Source organism: Electrona antarctica (genome assembly GCF_951216825.1).
Source record: "Electrona antarctica genome assembly, chromosome: 22".
Lineage (NCBI taxonomy): Eukaryota > Metazoa > Chordata > Actinopteri > Myctophiformes > Myctophidae > Electrona > Electrona antarctica.
In genome coordinates, this window is record NC_136805.1 from 11683829 (window position 1) to 11702189 (window position 18361).

The following is an 18361-nucleotide window of genomic DNA, read 5'->3' on the forward strand; positions in this document are numbered from 1 at the left end:
AGTGGTCATTACCAGAGCTGAGACAGAGAAGTGTACATACTGTACATATAAGCTAACGTTTAGCCGGAAGCATTGCTTTGTTACTGTTACATATTAAAAATCACACCTGTGTGAACTGAGTGGTGTAAGGTATTATATAGCCTGATGTAATGTCTGACGTAATGAAATCAGCATCAACCAATCAGCATCAACCATGCTCATTTTTTTTGCACAGACAGACAGACAGACAGACAGACAGACAGACAGACTAACAAAGCCAGTTGTAGGAGTGGTTTACACCACTCAAAAATTAGGTGTATATATACAGTAGGCAGGTTTTTGAGTGGTGTAAACCACTCCTACGACTGGCTTTGTTAGTCTGTCTGTCTGTGCCAAAAAAATGAGCATGGTTGCTACGGTCACCCAGTTCACACGGGTGTGATTTCATTACGTCAGACATTACGTCAGACCACAGCTGATCAGTCTATATAAGACCTTACACCTCTCAGTTCACACGGGTGTGATTTTTTGTGATGCAGGCGGGAGGCAATATACATGAATATACTGATACCGACATAGTCCCCCCCACCAGAATTGTCCGGCTTTATACAAGTCAGAAATCATGGATAAACAGTTGTGTGCCAGCTGTGCTCAGGGAAAGGGACATCGCTTTTGCATACAGGGATGAGAAAGCTGAGGAACCAAAACCTACCGTGTCTAACCGCGTAAGATCCGTGTCATTTTAGATTTTAGCCGTGGCGATTCAAAAATAGCAGATCTATTTGCAAATCGTGCCGTGCTGTGAGCTTGCTGCTATTTTTGAAAAATCTGAAAAGCGTTAACATTTTTTTAACCCCTTTTGGTGTTTTAAACATTGTTATAATTTAGCTATTGAAAAATAGCAGATCTACAAGCTCATAGCGCGCCACCGAGTGGCGCGCTACGAGCTTGTAGGTCTGCTATTTTTGAAAAATCGTGAAAATATTTATTTCAGAAAACTGGAGGATTTAGAAGATTTTTTTTTAAATTTCGAGGTCAGGCCTAAATGGGTAAACTTCTCTCTTCTGGGGTCCCTGGCACAAAACATTTTCAGATAGGGGTCCGTGTATATCAATGTGGGGGTCCTTGGCACGGAAAACGGCATTTGTGGGTCTTAATGGGCCCTTAACCCATTTTAGACTGAGGTCGATTAAAAAAAAGACTTCAAAATCCTAACACTTTTCTGAAAAACCCATGTTTCTATGTCAGTGGTCCTCAACCTTTTTCATGTCAAGGACCCCCAGAATTATCTCTATTGGGCCACGGACCCCCATCTCAAAATATGTAATTCCAAGGACCCCCCAGAAGCCAAATTTTAGTTAAAAATGTTCGCTCTGAAATATATATATTCAAAGATTTGCGCCACATTTTCACGACTTTTCAAAAATAGCATACCTACAAGCTCGTAGCGCGCCACTCGGTGGCGCGCTACGAGCTTGTAGATCTGCTATTTTTCAATAGCTAAAGCATAACATAATAATGCTTAAAACACCAAAAGGGGTTCCCGCCCAAAATGGGTTAATGGGCCCTTAATGGGCCCATCCCAATATAAATTGTCCTCCCATAACGTGTGTTTCACAAAATGTGTCTGGCGGTGTGTTACCTTGCTCTACTTCTGTACGAACCATTACTCTATGTCTCTGTCTGACGAAATAAGCCTTTTCCACTGAGACCCACAGGGAGCCCTAACCAGTGTTCATACCACATGGGTACTATGACATTGTAATTGGGTCGTCCTGGCCGGGTCATGTTCTGCTATTGCACAACGTCGTACACGGTCAAATCCTCAATGATAATTTAAAGGGGCATTCCACTCATTTTCAACATTTTACTATGTCATTAATATACCTTAGAGCTGTTGTGTGGAAATAATTTTAAAAAAAAGTCCCCCCATTCTGTGTTTCCTAGAAAAAACACAGAAAAAAAAAAAATCATTAACATACACGTGAATCACATCTTGATGATGTCATCAAGATGTGAAAATGGGTGGTTTTCCCCTTTCATTTACATTCTCAGAGTGATCAGCAGTGATGATGTGCACCTGCACCACTCCTTGAAAAGACGCTGACACTTGTAACTCCTCACAGTGATGAAGGCTGGATAGCCGAAACGTCTGTCTCCTTTTGTGATGTAGAAAAAAAAAGAAAAAAGAGTTAACATCTCTTGTCTTGCTGTGTGCGACACAGTACCTCTATTCCCATGATGTTGTTCTAAGCGGGTAACGCACCATAAGTGAGAGTGCGGTGGTTACAAGAAAGGTCATTTACAATCTGAGCCATATTTACACTCTCAGGAGGTAAATTAACTGACTGTGTAATCCCGCCCTTTAATGCTGTTTTTCACCATCCCGTCTAATAAAAATGGCAGGCTTGTTGTGACATTTCTGTCTTCTTTTTCACTGACATTTACAATAGTCAGCCTACATGCCTAGCTACCCATGTTGTAGCATAACATATGCTCGTTAGCTACCGGCAAACAACATTGGCGAACAACCACAATAACTCAAACTAAGTGTCCCATAATTGAAATGGAAGAGAGATTACAAGCCATTTCCTCATTGTACCTGTCAAGGAGGTGGTGAATGACAGAACATCAGTATTCATGCCAGTCCATGACCAAGTTTAAGTTCATTGCTTGTCTCTGTAGTGATTCTGACAGGGTAAGTCTATTGCTACGTTAAGCATCATACTGTACAGTGCAGTTAAAACAACTGGAGTTAGCACTGAGGTATATTAGCCACATACACTTTTCCCTGGGAAAAAGCTGTGCACTGTATCGTCTCTGTCGGGTGTAAATGTCCAAAACCGTTACTTTTCAGGATTCAAATTAAGAAATAGCAAAAGTAGCAGATCGACAAGCTCAAAACGCATTTTGAGCTTGTCGATCTGCTACTTTAAAATATGGAGATAAGAGGTTTCTGCCCGACAGCAACTATATTTACCCCTGTAATATTCTGCGAGTTACACCGTGCGAGTGAAGCCCAACACACACCGTCTGTGAAGCAGGTGCGCAGCGACGCGGCACAGTATTGACGCGGGTCATAGCCGGATTAGCCGCACAGCAACACCCACAGGACACGGCGCGCTACCGCGCGGCTGGCCAGCCACGCCCATGGATTCCCGGATGGAGGCCGTGCGGCAACGCCTGGAAAATAGAACAGCGGCGTATCGGAGCGTCAGGCGAGGCGTGAACGCGCGCCAGCGTGCGTCTGACGCGGCGTCTGACGGTGTGTGTTGGGCTTCACACCGCATAAGGCACTTTCGTTAGCTACACTTTCGAAGCTTGCCTAATGCCTACTACTGTACATTCCTAATTGGCATGTCGCCTCAAAAACAGGACTTATTTCTGGCTGATAACGTAACTTCTCTCTTCTAAATTGTCATTCTCTAACCTGTCCTCTCCGTCACCTCAGTAATATAGCAGAATGCCTTTGAAACTAACTTAAAGTATATCAGTTCTTTAAAAGTAATCTTTTGGGGATAGATTCACATTCAGTCCAGCAGCTCAGTTAGCTAATTTCTCCTATGTGCTGTCACACAATGACCGGACAAGGCATTTATTCCATTATTATGCACTCCAGACTGTGTGTGTGTGAATAATTGTGTTCAAATAAAACAATTATTCCCACACTCGCTACCCGGGGAAACAAACAAACACACACACACACACACGCACACACACACTCACACATTCACACACTCACACACTCACACACACACACACACACACACACACACATGCCTGCGTGTGCCCCATTTTCCTCCCTCTGGCTCCTTGTCGACCTGAATAAGCATGCTGAGGGAGTGTGACACTGACAAAGCCTGACAGGTTTACACTTGATTTCAGGCAGCAGAGACACAACTCCAAGTGCAATGTGGGCTGAACATGGCGTCCATGTACATGGGCTGCACACACTCTGCTTCTGCTCATATGAACACACAAGGTTCCGTGATTGTATGTGTGTTGTGGCGACCAACGGCGTCAACTTCGGGAGTGCCTGAGGGCTTGGGCACCCACTGAAAAAATAATAAGCCAAATAGCACCCACTGAGATTAATGCTGAAGCTCCCCTCCCCCTGGTCATTTTGTCATGTAGGCACACACCTTTACGGTGTTCACAGAACAGGTATTCAAATGCTAATACGGTGGCTTTGTTCCAGTGAGCGCACGGTTCATTCACACTCCGTCTCCTGCAGCAACCCTAACACGGTCAGCGGAGAGGCTGCTGTCTGTGTACCGTCGGCCCGTCTGTAAAGAGCCATGAGCCGGGAGGGGAGGGGCAGCAACACCGCCGGCCGCCGGGTAATCTCCACACTGACTTGAGACTTGACAAACAGAGCCATCTCAGCCAAAATAGCCCAAAACAATGTCCGGGGAACAGAACTGTTCCTTTTCCTCAGACTACTTTTACTTTAATTAAAAGGTAAGATGCAGTGGCTGTAATTGGGTCAAGGATCTTGCTTTCGTGAGCAATGGTGTACGAGATTGGTAATAGCCTACATTGGTCAAATCATGACATTGTTAGACCATCTGGGGGAAATAAATAAATAAATCTGCGTCGTCGTCGTCCCACCTAGCTAAAGGTAAAATCCACCCGCCGCTTATGGCTGAAACAATTTAATTATTTACTGTTGATCATGCTGAAATGTTGAAACAAGATGCTGAAACAATTTAGTGTGTTCGTTATAGGAACCTTACGCGCCTGGTGGCGACTGAACACCAAACTCAGGAGTCACGTTCACAAGGTGCCAAACCATGGCCGATGTTTATTAACAGTAAGTTAAATACCAAGACTTCACTTTTTCACTTTTTCAGGAGAAAATAGCAGTCAGAGCTAAGCATGTGTTAACTTAAAAGTGATTTCACAGGTGGAGAGGAGCTGCCGTCGTCATCGGTGGACCTTCATCGCTGGACTTTAATAGGTAGGTAGGTAGGTATAATTCAACTTAAATATTCACTGAAAGGGATTCCAACAGGTGAGTAAAGGGTTAACTTAGGCTTTTTGGCTACGTCTCAGATAAGGCAGGTAAGGTAAGTCTCTAATAGTCAATAAAGTGGAAAGGTCTGCCACAGGGGGTCACCAAGGCACAACAGTGACTGCAGGTCTTATTACTGCAGCCAGGCTGATATTGAGAAACTGGAAGAGCTCTGCTACGCCAGAGATCACAGACTGGACCCAACTTATGACGGAAACTGCATCCTTCGAATACTCAATTGCCAGGAGGAACAATGTCAAAGGGAAGTTCCATGAAATATGGGACTACTTTTATTTGTATATTAAAGGATGGTTGCATTAGCAATTTGTAATTGGTAATACATTACGGATATAATCACTATTGTCAACAACAGAATGTGGAGGGGTGTTGTCCATTGGGGTTTTTCTTTTTTGAATGCTTCTTTTTTTTTTTGTAAGTCATGTGTAATTTGTATGCTTTGTTGTAAAGTCAATAAAAAAACGGAAAGAAAAGTGGAAAGGTAAGATTTCTTCACAGTAAGTATTTCTACGCCTGATATTCGAGTAGAGTAGTTTTACTCCTCCGAAGGCTGTGTACTACGGCACATATACTGCATATCACTCTGACACTCCGTTTCCATGTCCGTGTACTTGGGTAGGGGTTTCCTCTGTTTCCATGTCCGTGTACTTGGGTAGGGGTTTCCTCCGGTTCCATTTCCTGAATACTCCTTGAGAGGTTAGCATGCGGTAGGTTGCCAAGCTAGCGTGTGCCCCGTCGGTGCCTGGGATTGGTAAGACACAGAATACATGCGATCGGTGCAATAGGCCTACAGGTATCTCACAGAATTTCCCCGCCCCCTTTCGGAGCTAGTGGTGATAGCGTGAAATCACTCCATAGACACTACATGTTAACAGAGGTCATTTAAGAAGTCTACAACTTTTGTTTTCTCAAGGTAAGGTCTGTCACATTTTTACATTAGGAAATGTACTTAGATTCTCCAGAGAAAAAACGTGTAAATGCTAATGCTAAATGTTAAATGACACCACTAGCTACCGGAAGGGGGCGTGGAAAGGGGGCTGTGAGATAGGCCTATTCCCAATTATCACATAGAATGGGATGTGAATTAAAGTGGTGGACCTGCTTACCGCCCAACTGTGCTTGCCCGTGTCCACCTTCGCCGGAGAGTCGTCTTTCAATGAGACAGAGATAAGTTGCTTTTATAGTGTGTTTGCTCCAGCGGGCGGTTTCACAAAGTTGCAGCATAATCAAGCTGATCAAGTAGGTGCACCGGTATCTTCCTTCTATCATGTGATGAGACATCACAGTGTATAAAACCTTGTGTAAATAAAGCAGTTCTGGGTTTAACACCGTTGTACAGCCCAGAGCCATCCAATAGAAGAGTTACGATATTGAGGGGGCGGAAACCGAGTGCTCGAGCGCTGTTCATGCAGCCTGAACTGAGACAAGCTGGAGTTGGAAATACATTGTTTTCAACGAGGGCGGCGCAAATAAGAGCTATTTTAAGCATGTGTGCAACATGACAACTGTTTTAAAGTATTGTACCAACTAAAGTCTCTGTAATGTTTATGTTGTACTATTACTACAAAACAATCTAAAATAAAGGGATTTAAGATCAAATCAAATCAAATCACCTTTATTTATAAAGCACATTTAAAAACAATTTCCATTGTACCAAAGTGCTGTACAGACATTTCATCAACACCACAGATAGAAAATTAAAAAATAATCAAACAATATACTATTAAAAAACAAAAAAACAAAACAAAAACAAACAAGGTCACGGGGAATCAAATGCTTGGGAGTAAAACAGGGTTTTAAGTCTGGATTTAAAAATGTCAATGGAGGGGGAGGTTCTGATGGAGTAGGGGATGGTGTTCCACAGCCTAGGGGCTGCAACTGAAAAGGCACGGTCACCTCTGAGCCTCAGCTTGGTTGTTGGGACGTCTAAGAGTTCAAGGTCTGTGGATCTGAGGTGCCTAGTGGTGGGGGGGTATTTTACCAGGTCTGTGATGTAGACAGGGGCTAGGCCATTCAGAGCTTTATAAACAAATAAAAGGGATTTGAAATGAATTCTGAATTTCACTGGTAACCAGTGGAGGGAAGCCAGGACGGGGGTGATGTGGTCTCTCTTCTTGGTGCCAGTTAAGAGCCTAGCTGCTGAATTCTGGACAAGTTGGAGGCGGTTTAGGGCTGACTGACTGATACCGGTGAACAGGGAATTGCAGTAATCTAAACGGGATGTTATGAGGGCATGAATGACGGTTTCTAAGTTGGGAGTGGAGAGAAATGGTTTTATTTTGGCTATGGAGCGGAGGTGGAAGAAGCTTGATTTAACAACTGCATTTACTTGTTTATCTAGTTTGAATTCTGAGTCGAAAAACACACCCAGGTTTTTTGCGTGAGGTTTGACCAGGTGGGAGAGGTTGCCTAGGTCCGTCTGGATCTGTGCGGTGGAGTCAGGTGGACCAAATATTATGATTTCCGATTTGGTATCGTTTAACTGCAGAAAGTTTTGTGACATCCAGTGTTTAATATCTGTGAGGCAGTTCCTTAGGTTGTCCAGTTGTGAGTGGTTGTTTGGTTTCAGGGGAAGGTAGAGTTGTGTATCATCTGCGTAGCAGTGGAATGAGATATTATGTTTGTGGATGATTTGGCCTAGGGGGAGCATGTATATGGAAAATAAAATGGGGCCCAAGATCGATCCCTGTGGGACCCCGCACGACAGATGGGCGGGTGGGGAGGTGAAGCTGCCGATGTTAACTGTGAAGGTTCTGTTGTTGAGGTAAGATGAAAACCAGGCCAGGGCGGTGCTATTGATGCCAGTATTGTGCTGAAGACGGTGGAGTAAGATGCTGTGGTCTACGGTGTCAAATGCCGCACTGAGGTCCAGGAGGAGCAGGATAGCACAGTCTCCAGAGTCGGCGGTGAGGAGAAGATCATTTTGCACCTTCAGTAGTGCCGACTCCGTGCTGTGATTGGCTTTAAAGCCTGACTGAAATGTTTCTGTGATGTTGTTATGGTTTAGGTAAGGAGTGAGTTGACTGAGAATAATTTTTTCCAGGACTTTTGAGAGAAATGGCAGTTTTGAGATGGGCCTGTAATTACTGGGGAGGGCGGGGTCTGAGTTGGGCTTTTTCAGAAGGGGCTGGACCACTGCTTGTTTAAAGCAGGTTGGAAAGATCATTAAAGCTGGGCTGTTGCCTGAGTCCAATGCATTTCTGCCTACTTCCGGTCCAGGACTTGTACCCATTGGTTGTCCCCATGCTCAATAGAAGTCTATGTAGGAGCCATTGGACTGGCCCCATGAAGTGAACGCAGTTTGCGTAACTCTGTCTATATCTAAGGCTCTGGTACAGCCTATACTGGCTCACCTGCCAGTGAGGTTAGGTCCCACTCCCCCCACATGCAGGGAGGATATAGCGCCTTCGTCCTACTTGTCCCATTCAGCACACTGCGCTGACAGGTGCCGCCCCCAGCCATAGTGCAGCAACAAGGATTGCCCTCCCCGCAAATCGTGCCAAATTCTTCCTTCCTCTCACAAACGACTGGCAGAGCAGGTGCAACCTGACATGTTACACTGCAAGGTCAAGCTTCACAACGTTCTCCACTAAACTTGTGACAGCTGATAGCCAGTTCCAAATAAACTGTAACTGATACACAATAAATATGAATGGCAATCAATTCCAGTACAACAAGAAATAATACTATTCAGCATGAATAACAGTGCCTTTCTTACATCTGATGTAAGTGTTGCCATTTTGCCATGAGATCAACAGGCATCGACTTCTCCGATTGACCAAGCTTTGTTAGGCCGTTTGTGCCGCCGTACTAATATAGTAGGTGCTATTCTTTAGCAGAGCAGGAATAATACAAGTTAATGTTTGTGGTGCATGCGAATGTTGCGCTGGACGGTGTGCCTGAAAGGTGGGCCGAGGAGGAACCGTCATGCTGCCGTGGCCGCGGGCCACAGGGTGTACTCCTTCGGGGGCTACTGCGACGGCGAGAGCAGCAATGACATGGACCAGATCGACGTGCACGTCTTCAACACAGTGTCCTTGCGCTGGGCGAAGCTGCCGCCGGTGAGGCCCGGAAGAGGAGGGGGACGACCGATCAACGTTCCCTCCATGCGCTGGGGCCACACGGCTGTGCTGATAGGAGACATCATCTACCTCTGGGGAGGCTGCACGTACACGTGGGAGTACTGCAAGGTGCTCTATGCGTTCGACGTTGACGGCAGCAGATGGTTCAAGCCCAGGATCTCCGGGACCGTGCCAGAGGCGAGGAGGAGCCACTCGGCCTGTGGCTTGGGCGAGGTCATGTACATCTACGGAGGTTACAACCGAAACAAACAGCTGTCTCGTTGTTGTAACGACGTCCACATGTTGGACACCACCACGATGGCCTGGTCTTTAATCAACACCAGAGGAACCCCGGCGCCCGTTTCATGTGGTCACTCTGCCACCGCCATGGAGACAAATATGTTTGTATTCGGGGGCATAGGGAACAACGTCGACATGGACCACTACAATAACACCAGAGTTTTTGCCACCGAGACAAAATGGTGGCTGAGCACGCCTTCTGCGCAGCTTCTTCCGGAAGGACGCTTTTGTCACGCAGCCTTTGCCTACAACGGAGAGCTGTACATATTTGGTGGCCACAATTTGGACCGGAAATTTGACGACATGTGGAAATTCAACCCGGAGACATATTCCTGGAAGAGGGTCGAGCCCAAGGGAAAAGGCCCATGTGGGATGTCTAAGATGGGCTGTTGCATGGTGGGAGACTGCATCATCCTCTTTGGAAGATACACACCCCACGACCTGTACATCTTAGACTTAAGTCCTAGTCTGAAGATGCTATGCAAATTAGCAGTTATTCAGTATGGTCTGGAGCAGTCGAGAGTCCCACACGACATCAGGTGGGAACTGGCAGCCATGAACTGAAATGTACAAGTGTGCTCGCTGCCAGAGGGCCCACATAAACAGATATGCCAAGCAATGGAACGCAAAACGGAAAGATGAGATTAAAAAGGCTCCCTTCACTCAGATGGGAAACAAAGCCAGAGCACAGGATGTTCTATGTGCACTGCACCAGGACAGACAGAGATCTGCAAAGGAGATCTCTAAACATAGACCCTTTTACATCCAGTTGATCTCCATTAGGAATGAGTATAGAAACACAAAAGATGAGTTGGGCAAAAGTGTGCACCGTTTTGGAAGACTTCAGGATACAGAGAACTGAGAGTTGGAAATTAAAATGACTGCAAAGGTGGAGACCTTTTTTGATAAATCGAACAATCGAGAAGCAGGCTTTTATTATTTTTTTATAAAAACGAATAGACTACCCACTTAAGCCCCCTTGCACATTGTGTCATATAGAGATAAAGAAGATTTTGAAAATATTTTTTAATGTTTGGCTAGACAACAAGTGGCCCGAGTGTGTTTGTCCATAGGCCTACATTTGTATATGACGGCTTGTATGACCATTCTTGAGGGAGCCCCTCCTATATATGGCTTTAATGTTTAACATTAGCACCCGTTGCTTAAATAAACATTGTGTTGTAATTGATGTTGTAAGATGATAAGAGCACCCCTCACTTCACACAGGTGTGATTTTGTATATCACTCCTACAGATCCATAAATCACGCAAATCAGTCATCACAGTATCTCGATAGTCATTAAACCAAACAGGCCTTTCAGATTTTTCATATTCCATTCTGATTGGCCAAGATTGGCTTCCAAAGGTTGCAGTCCATTTTGAACAAAATGCCTCAAATCATGAACGTAGACTAGAGTCCTATTGTCGTGAAACTTGCACAAACATTCCCACTAAGCCCACGAGGAACACACACCACACTTTTCACATCGTCCTGTTATAGCGCCAACAGGAGGCCAATTTTTGGTAAACGCATTATTTTTATATCACAGGTTTTTGAGCAGTGCTAACCGCTCCAACATGTGACTTTGTGTGTTATTATTACGCCCCCTGTGATGTCATGTGGGTCAATACATCATCACCATACTTGTTGTGTGATTTTTCATATTCCATCCTGTTTGGCTTTTTTGATTGGCCCGATTTCGAACATTGCCAGCCCACAATAACCTACCTGACCTGCTCTGAGGAACATTTTATCTAGTTTCTTATTTTCTGCTTTGTTGTTTTAGGCAATAGTAAAGCGCACAGTATAGCTGGACTACTTCACCAGTAACAATGAATTACACTACTAGACTACTAGGGCAGTATTATGCGTGTCTTAAGTACCAGGTCTTATTACTTAACTTAAGACCTGGAGGCATGATCAATGCCATTTGGCTATTCTGAGTGGCCAAACAGCATTGACTAGACTCCAGGTCTTAAGTTAAGTCATAAGACCTGGTACTTAAGACACGCGTAATACTGCCCCTAGAGTCTACTAGACTTTATATATTTATAAAGTCTAGTTTATATACAAAATAACATGCATAGATTATCAAATACAATACAACTTTAACGAGTTGCCATTTCATTACATGTACAGGTACAATAAAACAGAAGTCCGCTTGCGTCCGATTGGTCCATGTAGACTTTAGTTTTGAGCAGCAGTATCTCCCGTTTTCTTACCACGAGGCAGCTTGTGACATGTCACAGTTCACAATCAGAGCTCACAATGTGTCGCGATGCGATGCATTGTGAGCTTGTAGATCTGCTATTTTCAAAATATTTTTATACATTTTGAAAACTTTAAATGAGACATTCTGCACAATGAGTATATTTACGTTTGGTACTTTAAGTACATTTTGATGCCAATACTTTTGTACTTTTACTCAAGTACATTTTGAAACACACACACACACACACACACACACACACACACACACACACACACACACACACACACACACACACACACACACACACACACACACACACACACACACACACACACACACACACACACACACACACACACACACACACACACACACACACACACACACACACACACACACACAGAGAGAGATCACTGAGGCTAAGTGAAGCTCTGTGTTACCGGTTAACCCTACAGATGGTTGGTCAAGAGAACAGCTTGCAGTGAACCTCCTGTGTGCAAGGGCACACACTGTAGCATGACCCAGTCCTGTCAGAGGAAGTTCAGCTCCTGGGTGTGCTGTGACTGTGTGTGCACCAAGGTTATAGAGTTTAGCATTCATTTTTATTTTTATTTCATTTTGAGTTTTCAAAATGTTCTGTGTTTAGTTTTGATTTGTTTTTAAAGTGGGTTTGCTAGTTTTTATTTAAGGAAAATGTTAGTTTGGGTTTTTCTTCGTTTTAGTGTTAGTTGTAGTTTTTTTATTGTAATATGCAGGTAGTCAGCGGTGAAATTCAACATGCTCAGAAAAACAGAAGATCTACAAGTTCACAGCGCTTCGCATTGCGCCACACACACACACACACACACACACACACAGTCACACACACACACACACACACACACACACACACACACACAAGACTGCATTAGCGCGGCCTCATACTTTAAACTATGAATGATGACTCCAACAAATGTCTAATCTGATCCAGAACATGTCAATAAACACTAATGATAACAAAGCAGGGTTGTGAGAGGACGCATGGTTCGTTCCTAATGATGAACATGGAGCCAGGCAAACGTATGCGACAGAGTCCGTCTCATGAATCTCCATTAAAAGCTGATGCATCATGGCCGACTTTTCCAGCATGTTGATTGGTCAAACTGGCCTGCGCGGATGGTGATGATTAATGTCTGATTACAGCAACAGGTGTGCAAGAAATGCACTGAAATGGTGAAGAGGGATCACCAAATGTGTCTATGTTATTAAAGCAATAGGCCCTATGCCATAGGCGCCGGAGAGGGGGTCATTTGGGTCTGAATGTCCCCGCACTATTGGGGAATACTCCCTTCAGGAGTTACCATTCAGGGACGGCTCCCGGGGGGGGGGGGGGGGGGGGGGTCAAGGGACGGCCCCCTCTGGTGGAGGCTTAGCCCCCCTAAGCCAAACAAGCCCAATTGGCTGACTTCTATGTAAACCAAGATTCATTAGCCCCCCATCGCACCCCCAGTCACAATTTTCTGGAGCCGTCACGGTTACCAATTCTACAAATGATCTCCACCAGGCCGAAGGCATGGGTAGAGAGTATATTTTGCACTCCGTCCGTCCGTCTGTGTGTGTGTCCGTCCGTCTGTCCATCCATGTGTGTCCGTCTGTGTGTGTGTGTCTGTCTGTGGACAGCTAATCTCTGCCATCCTTGGCTTGATTGTGTGTGTGTGTCCGTCTGTGTGTGTGTGTGTGTGTGTGTGTGTGTGTGTGTGTGTGTGTGTGTGTGTGTGTGTGTGTGTGTGTGTGTGTCCGTCTGTGTGTGTGTCTGTGGACAGCTAATCTCTGCCACCCTTGGCTTGATTGCAGCCACACTCTGCACACACACTCCCAGGATGCCAGAGCTCAACCTCTGCCCCGAAATTTTAAAAACAGCCTCATGGTGGCGCTATAACGGCCCCATTCCTGTTTTTACCTATAACTGCACCGATCTGTGTACAACTTTGTATGCACACTCCTTAGTGTGAGTCTAGGACTCTTCTTGAGACTGCATTCATAGAATACATGTAGATTTTCTACAGAGAGAAGACGGCCTATTCATACAATGGCTTGGTGGTAAAACAATTACAATATTGGAAAAAGTATAATCCAATAGCAGATAACAAGAGGCCCACCGCACAGTAATCAAACTAAATATATTTTCACATTTCTCTCTAGTGGAAAATAACGGATGTGTGTATGCAAACATTTTTCTAATGAATAAACCCATACTAATGAGCTAAATCTTTCTGTATTGTTCAGTGGGCTGAACTGGCCAGCAGTTTTCAAGACCTACACTCAATGAATACTAAAGTGATGGGAAATAATTGGACAGTAAGTCGATTAAAGTGTATTACTGTTTTAATGTACCTATTCTTATAATCCGATTTACATGGTTTGACCATTGTCCTGAATCGGATAGCCATTCTCTCTATATCCAGTGGCATTTGTACACATGCACACATTTACATGTCCATGGGGTCTACTTACCACAGTAAAATCCTCAGTTTTCATTTATCCATTTGTAACTTGTGGGGGTGAAAGGAGCGAGTTCCTACCTGTGACAGCAGCCTTGTTGACTTGACGTAGTCTCCTCTGGTGGGTCTTGCCTCTGTAGTGGATCTGAGCCTGGGCACCGGAGTTGAGCTGCATGTTACACACCTGTAGGGGTGAAACCATTCATCAGTATTCATTAATATCAACTACATACAGTTGGAGGCCATCGATATTGTCCTTTTCTTTTTGCTGAGGTTTGCGTGATCTGCGCAAAAGGACAGTTAACCCATTTTGGGCGGGAACCCCTTTTGGTGTTTTAAACATTGTTATAATTTAGCTATTGAAAAATAGCAGATCTACAAGCTCATAGCGCGCCACCGAGTGGCGCGCTACGAGCTTGTAGGTCTGCTATTTTTGAAAAATCGTGAAAATATTTATTTCAGAAAACTGGAGGATTTAGAAGGATTTTTTTTAAATTTTGAGGTCAGGCCTAAATGGGTCAAATGATAAGGGACAATATCGGTGGCACCCAACTGTATGAGCTACTGTATGCTTCTATGCTGTCTTTGTTACTTTGCGAGGTCTGCGGCACGCCAACCGACAATAGCACTTTGAATTAGCATTTGCATTTTTTTTAACACACTCTTAACCTATTGAAAAGATGAGAGAGATATGTATTTCTATTCTAAAACATTTCTATTCATTGAACGCAATGACAATGATTGCTTGACCCCTCTCTGCCGAAATGTTGTTTTAGACCCAGAAACAGTCATTCCACAACCCGTTTCTGAGGGGGATGCAAACCAAGTGATGTGGTCGAGTTGGAGTTAGTTGCAGTTGCAGTTAGGGGAGAAGATATTTGAAGTACACAATTTATCATATTATATTATTATATTGTGATATATTTGATGAGAGAGACATTTATACAGCTAATTATTGCTACAAGCTCACAAGGCATCATAGGCACCTTGTGAGCTTGTAGATCGGCTATTTTCCGAGCAAGACACTTTATTTGTGTTTGTCTGCAGTTGGTCATTCTGTCTGCACTATAAACATACTGCGCAGGATGTGATTGCTGAAAGAACATAATTATGTGACTGATCTGCGTCGATAACAACACAACATAGTTTTCTACTTTATCCCATTCTGTGCGGGAACCCCTTTTGGTGTTTTACCCCCTCAGGCCGGGAACCCATTTTTGGGTTCTTTACAGTATGTACAGTATTCAAAAATGTAAAAAAATTGAGCTGCTATATAAATATTTTTCAGAAAGCTTAGGTCAGGATATAGAGGCGTTTTTAGAATCTGCCACAGGCCTAAATGGGTTATTTCACTGTCAATGTATGTTCTGAATTAATAAAAAAGTGGGTAGAGCGGCCGCTTGGTAATCAGAAGGTTGATCCATGGCTCCCTCAGCCCCAGTGTTGCCTAACTACGCTCGATGACCAGGTTGGTGACTTGGATGGTTTCCTCTACTGTGAGAATGTGTGAATATGTGTTTGAATGGGGGAATTTTAAAAGCACTTTCTAAAAGCACTTTGGATAAAGGCACCGCACCATATAATTGCACCATTTACTATTTAATGGTTAGTTGCAGTCCTACACAGTAAAATAATCAGTGTTCATTTATCCCTTTCCAACTCAGAGAGTGTACCGTTGTATAACCAAATGGACCTGTATAACAGTCTCACATTTAAAAGGTCCATTTAGACACTAGATGTTGTACTCTCAACACCTCTGTTGCATAATGTTTCTCGTTTCCCTGGACCCTGACTCACATCTGTGAGGCAGCGATTATGCCGTTTCCAACGCTGTAATGTGGCGGCTGCCTCCATAAGCAAATTCCTTTAGGGGAAAAAAGTACCCTTTTGAACAGTGTTGCGTTTTCTTTTGTATATGTTTTGCTATATGCTGTGTATAGCACTGTGGTAGTTTTGAAATGTGCCCTATAAATTAAATTGACTTGACGTTCCCAACGAAAATGGAAGCATATGGATAATGGCGGCCATCAGCTTACAGAAGTAAACAAAACGGGGAAAAAAAGAAAAAGGGACCAGACAAATTAATCATTATTTCAAAATGATTTTTCTTTTTGCTCTATGTATGTAGGGGCGACTGTGGCTCAGGAGGTAGAGCAGGTCGTCCAATGATCCATGGGTTCGAATCCCGGCTCCTCCTGTCTACATGTCGAAGTGTCCTTGGGCAAGACACTGAACCCCAAATTGCTCCCGATCTGCTGGTTGGTACCTTGCATGGCTTCCTCCACAATCGGTGTATGAATGGGTGAATGTAATGCACAATCTATGTAAAGCGCCTTGGATAAAGGCGCTATATAAATTCACCATTTACCATTTTATGTATTGTTTTGTTTATATTATTCATGTACATACAACTTGTATCACTATGACCTTTACCACTTTAACACAGGATGGATGTATCTGTATTGTACACACCTTGCACAGCGTGACGCTGTTGCCACCCTGACGACGCTCCCGCTTCAAGCTCTCCTTCTTCTCCTTCTCTTCTGACCCCCCGTCCTCCTCTCCATTCTCCTGCTCCTCCTCCGCCTCATCCTCCTGACTCCTGGGAGGGAGGTTGCTTTCCAGACAGCCTGACATCTTGCGGCGCTTCATACCTTGAGGAAGAGGGTAAAGGTCAGGATGTGTGTGCCATATCCAGCCGTTCTGATTATCAACCTTTTTAATTCAAAGGACCCCACGCTTTGATATGCATTAGGGCTAATAGGGCACGGACCCCCATTTGATACGAGTTTTATCTCTGGGACTGCAATCCACACTACAATATCCTCAGTGTTAATTTAGAGAGTGTCCAAATGGAACCAAATAGACATTAGTAAACAGAAGAACTATGTGCTTCCACAAATCTTAACCACTTAAACCCTATAGAGCGTCGCAGTCCCGCCTCCTACCCGGGACCAGGAAATGAAATCCAATGCATTATTCTCATAGACATTTCGTAAAGTATTTATTTAAAGACGGTTACGCCGCGGACAAAGCCAACTCGAGTCGTGACAACTCATGACAACACAAACAATATTTTGGACCAAACAAATAATTAGAAAGAAGAAAAACAACAAAAAAAGTGTTGTAACCTGCCGTTTTTTTCTTCTTTCTAATTATTTGTTTGGTCCAAAATATTGTTTGTGTTGTCATGAGTTGTCACGACTCGAGTTGGCTTTGTCCGCGGCGTAACCGTCTTTAAATAAATACTTTACGAAATGTCTATGAGAATAATGCATTGGATTTCATTTCCTGGTCCCGGGTAGGAGGCGGGACTGCGACGCTCTATACTAAGCAAACCAGAGTCTTCCTGTGACTTGGCGTCTTTTTGAGGGGCGCTAGCCCCTCCTACATACAGCTTTTGTCCACACACGTCTCATATTTGCCATTGACAATGAAAGGAGAAATTAGGTCATATGTCCGCCAAATATGATGAAAATGTGTGGCAACACAAACATTGCATGCCATTGACAATGAAGGGAACATTTACATTATATGTAGTGTTCCCCTCAACACCAAATCTCTTTGCCAAAAATAGCTGTTATACAAAGACAACGCACTACAAGCACACTACAAGCTCATGTTGTGACGCAAAGCTTGCACTGTAGATCTGCTATTTTCATTTCCCCCAGAATCATGTTAAGCATTTATCTTCATGTTTGGTTCAGCTGTACTTCCCGAATGTAGTTTTATATCCAAATAAGAGCTTCATCTACATGTAGGAACATTCTCAACCTAATAGACTGCTATAGCCACTTTGTCAGCATGAGGATACGCCTTTTCTTACATTATATAAACCTTGTATACCTTATATAACCTTATATAAATCTGTGTGTAGTCACTGACTGAACATTTTGGACTGTCGGAGGGGTTTATTCCCCAAATTAATTGATAAGCAGCAACTGTTTATTCCTTCAAAATTTAGCTGCACGATACTGTAGAATCTACAGTAGCCTACCGTGCACGGCGTGCAGCAACATTTTGAATGTTATTGTTCACTGTAGATATCGGCCAGGAGTGTAAATAAACCAAAATGTGCAAACTAACAACAACAAAAAAGTCCTCACTATCAGGGAAAACAAACAAACAAAAAAAACAGAAAGGGAGGGTTTAAATCCATTGAGAGAACAAAACAGAAAAGCACAACAATACAAAGACCAAGAGAACAAACATGTTTTCTTCTGCACAGTGCATCAGATGTGTACAAAGATGTCTTATCTTTACTTGTATACCTTTTTATGTAGTGGTTTTTAAATAA

At 43.7% G+C, this 18361-nt stretch overlaps 1 protein-coding gene across 1 annotated transcript in view; it reads right to left on the reverse strand.

Moving 5' to 3' along the window:
* LOC306915484 (zinc finger protein 385B-like) overlaps positions 1-18361 on the reverse strand; it is a 127338-nt gene that overhangs the window by 59087 nt on the left and 49890 nt on the right. Inside the window, exons 2-3 of the mRNA XM_079492826.1 lie at positions 16537-16718; positions 14146-14248 (exon numbers count right to left, since the gene is read on the reverse strand). Coding sequence (XP_079348952.1) covers positions 14146-14248; positions 16537-16718 — 285 coding nt within the window. The remainder of the gene's footprint in view (positions 1-14145; positions 14249-16536; positions 16719-18361) is intronic.